Below are 6811 nucleotides of genomic sequence, written 5' to 3' on the forward strand. Positions count from 1 at the left end.
GAGGCAGTAAGGCCAAACAACACAGCGGCACGAAACCAGTTTCTTTCTTTCTCCAGTCCAGTATGGTCGACCAGCTATGCGTCACTGATTTGGCCAGCGATCTTTGAGTATCATCATCATCAATGCAGGAGTTTAGATATCCGTAACAGAAGACAGGTGTAATCTCCATGTGTAGAGAGCATAGCAATGACCATGTCACTACGAAATCTGTGTAACCACGTCTTCAAACACAAATAGAAGAAGTATTGGGCAACATCGTTCAAGATGTTTTTTAATAAACCCTGGTGGGCTTCTGCAATACTTTGCATAGATCGGCGTGGAAGTTTGAACCGGCTTGGGGATACCGCAGAGTTAAATGCGTTTCAAGTCAGCAGATTTCTTTTTTTTTTTAACATTATCATAGTGTTCATAATTTCATCCAAAGACCGTGTTTCGCGCGAGGCAATCCCACTCTCCGCAGACTCCCAATTGACAAAGTGGAAAAGTAGTCGGGAATCGCGGATTGGTCGCCTGGCAACCAATAAACTCGAGGCTCCGACGCGCATTCCCGTCGCGGAATCGGGATAAAAAGTTTGAGGGGGTTGTTTGAGCAAAGTTTTGCGCCTCGGAGGGAGGGTGTAAATAATAACGATTACCGTAAAGGGGGGGAAAATGACCGACGCAGAAGTACAAGGAGCTCCGCTGTCAGCGCCGGTGACCGAGCAATCACAGCCGGAGAGAAGAGTGATTGGTAGGAGTTGTCCAAATGTAGCGTCAATAACGCGAAGTGAAATGCTAGACGCCTTATTAATGGCAACAAACGGAGTTTCTTGATACTGAAATTAAACGGCCTTGGTAAATGTATGTTCTTGCGTGCGTTGTCGCCTAAGTTTCATTTTGAAGTGGGTGCCACCTCGGCGACACGCATTTCACAAATACTTCCACGTGTTTCTCGTTTTACTCATACCCGTGAATAATTGAGTTCGTTTATCACACATGCACCTATAAAACAATGTGTTTTTTTTTTTTTTTTTAAATATTGTTCTTTTTCTTGTTTGATTTGTCAGTGTCGCTGAAGTTTTAGTGTTCGTTCGGGAATGACTTATTGTAGCTGCGTTTCTCAAACCTGATCCATTACCGCAGTGAATCAGGTAAAATATGACTCGAGCAGGTGTTAAGGTAAACGCAGACAAGTTTGGTGACTGCATCTTATGCCTTTCGCAGTTGTTTCTAAGTATTAGTTTTTGACGTGACCCGAATTTTCTTTAGACCCGTAGTTTAACTTCACTTGCGTGACTATTAAAAAAAAAAAAAAGATTAAAAAAAAACTTTGTCAAGCCCGTGTTTGGTTGCCTGGAATCCGTACTTTAAGAGCCCAAAGTACAATGTAATATTGTTTAGGAAGCACTTTCTTGTGTAAATCTGAATGTACTGTAAGAAAAAGGTTCACACTTTGTTTTTACTGATTTAGGAAATGTTTGTAATGACCTGGAGTAGGCCATTGTCGAGGAAAAGCTTTCCTGCATTAGGTTAACTTACAAATTAGCATTTACGATGTGCAACGTATTCCACTTGACTTTCGTACAGAGCGGTTTCAAAGTTAATGGTTAATTATTTACATACAAGGCCTTCTTTCTTTGGAGAGGCCATGGGTTACACTTTGGTTGATAACTTGCCTTCAAACGTTTGAAAGCGTCGTTGGCTCTTTCACCACGCCTTAGTGTGTGTGTATGTATAGAGGTGTACGCTAGAAAGTTCAAAATTAATTTATGCAAAGCTTCACATTTGACATTGCAGCTACTTTGGTGCAAGGAACCGTGAAATGGTTTAATGTGCGAAATGGATATGGCTTTATCAACAGGTATGTGGGTAGTGTATGTGTATCTCTCTCTCTCTCTCTCTCTCTCTCTCTCTCTCTCTCTCTCTCTCTCTCTGTGTGTGTGTATATAATCAAAATTTTTTTTTTAATATATGTTTATAGTTTGATTTGAAAATGTTGATTTCGTTTGCTGTTAATTTGAAGAATTGTAAAACCTGTTTAAACAAACGAAATTGGATGGCCTTTGCTGCTCTTTCTTAAAAGCATGTGGTCTACACACAAATAAAAGTGAATTTAAGTGTTCTTTCTGAATCGTTTGCTTTGCCTCACAGAAATGATACCAAAGAGGATGTTTTTGTCCACCAGGTAAGAAGTGCTGTCAATAGACCTAGACTGTCACTTGACACATGATCGAAGTGGCTTGGGTGTTTTATTGTCACCAATCCTGAATAGTCTTTTTCTAGAGGTGAAGAACATTCTTCATATTTTTGTCCATTTTTAGACTGCTATTAAGAAGAATAACCCTAGAAAATTCCTTAGGAGTGTGGGGGATGGGGAGATTGTTGAGTTTGACGTGGTTGAGGCTGCCAAGGTGAGCGACCTGACATTACACATGTTGCCTTTGTCTGCTAACTACCGTACCTTGCGTCGTTCCTGTGTCAAGTACATAGGTGCGTGAAGCTACTAAACGGCACCTTTTAAACCCAGGGCTCAGAAGCTGCCAACGTGACGGGCCCAGGTGGAGTGCCAGTCAAAGGGAGCCGCTATGCCCCCAACAAGCGCAGGTTCCGCAGGCGTTTCTTCCCGCGCGGCGCCCGACCCTTGTCGTCCGAAGGGAGGCCTGAGGAGGCTTCCACTGGCCCTGCCTCTGAGGGGGAGGGGGTTGGAGAAGATGGGGTGCCCAAGCCAGGGTCACGTCGCCGTCGGCAGCGCAGGCCAATGGATGCGCAGCCAGGCGAGGTGAGTGCTCGGTGGTGCGCTGGTCTGTGCACTTCCTCTGGGATAGGTGCAGGGATGGTGTGGCTGTGTACAATCTGGGTTAATGGTGCTTTGCTAGCTTGTTGCTTTGTTATTTGCTATGTAAGGAAGAGTCTAGCTTTTTCACGATGGTTGGTTTATATTGCGTTTATCTCTTCGTTAAGAAACTTAATCGACCTGCTTCTAAAGATGCTGTGATGTAGTTGTAGTGCCTAGGTGCTCAAATTTTATTCCTCAGTTTAATATGGGATAAAAACAGTCAGTTTACTGTTTGCTGTCGTTTAGGGACAAGTGGGTGAGCAGAAGAGTGAAATGGTGGATGGTGTTCAACAGAGGCCACCACCACCACGTAGGTTCAGACCGCGATACCGAAGGTGAGTCTTGGTCTTCCCTGCGATACTCTATGGTGCAGACTGTTGCCCAATCCTGTTTCTTAAAAACAAGGGATGGGGGTAAAATTGCATGTCCCCTTGCTTCTTTGAGCTGAGTAACAAAGGGTAATGGTTAAAATCCCCTGCACAATAGGACAACCCTTCAAGAACCTGTCAACAACCCTTCAAGAAAATGTCGTCATTGATGGCTTAATGTCTTGTGATTTCTCTTGTGTGGGGTACTGGTATCCTTTTGCGACTGTCTACAGTTGTCATTCACAACTTTAATTTCATGCGTCGGTCTCCAAATGGTCTCCACTGCTTCATTACCAGGCTAGTAGTGCTCTGTAGGCAACTCTAGTCTGCACTGATATTTGAGGAGCAGTAAAAGAGGTGTTGTATAGCTCCGGGGGGGAAGAGAGAGGCACACGACGTTGTCTGCTACCAAGGAATTGACATACTACTAGTGGTTTTTGTGTACTTGCTATGCAGAAATGACACTTAAACTAAGATGGTGCAATGCTTGTAACATTTGCACCTTTATTAACAGAGAAAATGTTTAGGGCATGTATGTATGTGGGTTTCTTTGGTCACTTGCAGAGCCATCTCACTGGTGGTTCACAGGGTATTCTGGGAAATTTCACATAGCACTCCATCTGGAATGTACCCCTGAAAATCCTCTATTTGGAGAGCCATGTGGTCCTACCTGTTTATCTCAATAAAACTTGAGACACTTTGCTTGTTCACAGCTAGGGATAGAGTATGTTTGGGGGTAGGGCAAGGGTTGAAACAGGATTAGGCCTATGACTAGATCTGTGTCATATTCAGAATCTAATTGTGTCTGGTGATCCTTAGGCCATTCCGTCCTCGTCCTCCAGCTGGAGAGGTTCAGCCAGTGGCAACATCTGCAGAGGGCCAGAAGGAGGCTCTCAAAGAGGTCCAGGACGGTGGAGAGCGGGGTGATTCACAGGCCCAGAAGCCCCGCCGACAGTTCAGCCGACGCAGACAAAGGAACTCTGACTCCACTGCCTCTAAAGTAGAGTACCAGTGCCAGTAATGACCACATTGACACACAGGATTTTTGCTACAGAGATGAACAGTATGTTCACAGAGGACAGACTTTTTTTTTTGTGCATTGTTAAGCACTTGTTTCAGGACCTATGAAATGAAATTGTAGTTTCTCATGCAGGTTAGCTTACCCATATGGATTATGCTAAGTAGTGGTTGTTGGGTCAGTCTTGAGCACTAAAATGAGCTAGATCGTTTGTCACTTCTTGCCGGTCTAGAGATGTGTAGCTCTATGACCAGCTCTCTCTTCACAGGATGATGCAGAAAAGTCTGACAAAGCAGAAGCTACCTCCCCGTCTCAGTCTTCGAAGCCCACTGATGTCAAATCCTCCCCAAAGTCCTCCCCGAAACAACAGTCCCAGAAAGCCTCCCCCAAAACAGTGGAGGTGAGGCTTAAATGACTGAGATTTGAGCTGGACATATGAGTTCAATCACTTTATTCATTTGTTTGATTTATTTTGAAAATTTATTTATTTAACACAATGTAGACCTGAGAACCTCTTCACGTGTCATGTCTTTGAGTCACTTGGGTTTTCGTGAGCTCAGAATAGTCCCGTCCACGATTTCACCTGATGTGAGCTGTTTCATTTTTACACCCGTCTCGTGTAACATTTTTGTACCTACACATTTTAACAAGGTTTTTTTTTGGTTTTTTTTTTTTTGTGTGTGTGTGTTTACAACATCCTGGGGATTTGTAGCTGTCATAACTGTAACCATTTCAGTGCTCAAACCCACTCCCTCCCCCCACAGGACCCTGAAGCAACTGTTGCTACATCTGTGGAGTGACTGCCATGATCTGGAAGGAATCAAATTACCCCGGCAAGAGGTGGGGACTCCTTGAGATAAACGGATGTTATTTCAAGGGAGGGCAGTACAGCTGTAGCTAAAATGCACTGGATGGTTTAAGAGTACATGTCCAGTTCTCTTGATCATCTTTTTTTTTTTTTTTCTTTCTTTTTAATTCCACCCCCCCCCTTAAGTGTGATCTCAAACATTAAAATTAATTCCAAATTTCTTCACTAATATAATAAAGCTATTTGTTTAACAGATGAGCCTGATTTCAGAAGTTAATTAGTCGTTCCTTTTTAAATATAAGAATTTGACATTAGAAAATCGACCCAAATTTAAAACTCTGAAGCCACTAAATTTGTAAAAGTGATGAGTATGTCTCACACTGAAATTTGTGGCTGAATTATTAAAGCTTTCCTACCCTTATTGTGGTGTGACAAAGTAAATGCACCCCTGAGAAGTTATAAATTTGAGCCTCAGCCCATACATTGCAGTAAGGTAACCCATCAATATGTACAAATCTAAAATTATAGAAAATATGTATTCAGACAGAAAATGACATTTGTACATTTCCAGCATGTCTTTTAAACTGAGGACGGTTGCTTAAGTGCAAAGGACAGTTAGAAGGAAAGCTATTATTTTTGCCAAAGTGGGCATCAGGTATTAACTTTTCTGACTGAAAGAAATTGTTTTAGATTATTTTTTAAGTAACTGCGAAATTTAATCTGATTTAATTAGTTGCAGGTAATCTTATTTTTCAAGGCCAATATCCATTCATCCAGATATGTTGGACGACCTTTCCAGGGGTCTTGCTTGTCACACCCTTCATTCTCAGTTGATGTTAAATTTGCCTGTCAATTTTGTTGGTTCCTGTGATGTCATCCTACCCCTGTGTTGGAGTGTTTGGAGTTTTTTCTCCCCCCCCCCCCCCCCCAGTCTGTCGCGCTTGCTTTTGTGTTGCCCTGTAGGTCCCCAGGTGGGTTAGCTGGGGTGGTTGGACCTCGTCTGTCTCAAACACAAAACTGATGTGCACACAACTCTTCCCTCCTGCCTCACTTCTTCCCTGCGCCCTTCATTTGCTCGAGAGTGAACAGTAGTGAGACGGTAGGAGGGACAAGGTGTGAAGATTATATTTTGGACTTTAAAATCTTGTAAGAGGTGAAGAAGAAAAAAGGAACTTGCTCCAAAAGCCCAGTATATTTGCATGGTCTTCCCCTTAATTCTCTGGTTTGGGTGCGAGTAGTTGGAAATGAGAACCAGTCTGGCCCTTTTAAGTTTGAGGAAAAACTGTGAGGGAGTGGTGTGTGGGTGTGTGTATAGGGTCACCACTTCCCTTACCATTGAGTAAATGAGAAATTACTACAGGCCCGTTTGTGAACTGGTTTGAAGTTGGTTTTGTTTTTCTATTCTTGTTTTGTTGGGGTTTTTTTTCTTTTTTTTTTTTTTCTTTTGGAGGGGACTATGTGCAATGAAGGTAAAGTCAAATATCTATAAAGTATTTGCAAAACAATGAAATTGATTCTCTTGTGTGAAATCCTTTTGTTCCTTTGTTTAATTGCTGCCTCGCTATCTGTAATCTATAGATGTAATGCCCATTGTCAAGTACAGCGACGGTCTGTTTTAAAAAGGTTTGCCTCATGCAAGGTTAAGTTGCTGTTATCTTTGCACTAAACCCAGTTTAGTGAAAGTGATGTGCTTTCTTGGTCTCGAAAGTTGGCGCTAAACCTAAACTGTTGTACCAACCAAAACGAACCGTGGTGCCTTTTATGTTTTCCAAAAGTACAAAGGAGCCTTTGGATGTCAAACA

General features: G+C 42.6%; 1 protein-coding gene across 2 annotated transcripts; it reads left to right on the forward strand.

The window, feature by feature from the left end:
- The first annotated feature begins 94 nt into the window (after positions 1–94).
- On the forward strand, positions 95–6519 carry LOC113577324 (Y-box-binding protein 2-like). 2 transcript variants are annotated; one of them, XR_003410616.3, is made up of 10 exons: positions 95–730; positions 1777–1840; positions 2131–2164; positions 2301–2390; positions 2507–2758; positions 3062–3150; positions 4003–4183; positions 4470–4601; positions 4704–4789; positions 4966–6519. XR_003410616.3 is itself a non-coding variant. In XM_081694514.1 (10 exons), the coding sequence occupies exons 1-9, from the start codon at positions 652–654 to the stop codon at positions 4999–5001; spliced, it is 957 nt and encodes a 318-aa protein (XP_081550640.1). In that variant the 5' UTR covers positions 98–651; the 3' UTR covers positions 5002–5041; positions 5905–6519. The 2 variants fall into 2 exon arrangements, 1 of the variants encoding a protein (XP_081550640.1); XM_081694514.1 differs by lacking the exon at positions 4704–4789 and having other exon boundaries at positions 98–730; positions 4966–5041; positions 5905–6519.
- Positions 6520–6811: the final 292 nt, after the last annotated feature.

This window comes from Electrophorus electricus, chromosome 13 (assembly GCF_041902795.1).
Source record: "Electrophorus electricus isolate QZ-2024a chromosome 13, ASM4190279v1, whole genome shotgun sequence".
Classification (NCBI taxonomy): domain Eukaryota; kingdom Metazoa; phylum Chordata; class Actinopteri; order Gymnotiformes; family Gymnotidae; genus Electrophorus; species Electrophorus electricus.

Coding starts and splice junctions, on each gene's coding strand:
- LOC113577324 (XM_081694514.1), top strand. CDS start 652: ATGACCGACGCAGAAGTACAAGGAGCTCCGCTGTCAGCGCCGGTGACC. Junction 731..1,776: donor GCCGGAGAGAAGAGTGATTG/GTAGGAGTTGTC, acceptor TTGACATTGCAG/CTACTTTGGTGCAAGGAACC. Junction 4,184..4,469: donor CTGACTCCACTGCCTCTAAA/GTAGAGTACCAG, acceptor CTCTCTTCACAG/GATGATGCAGAAAAGTCTGA.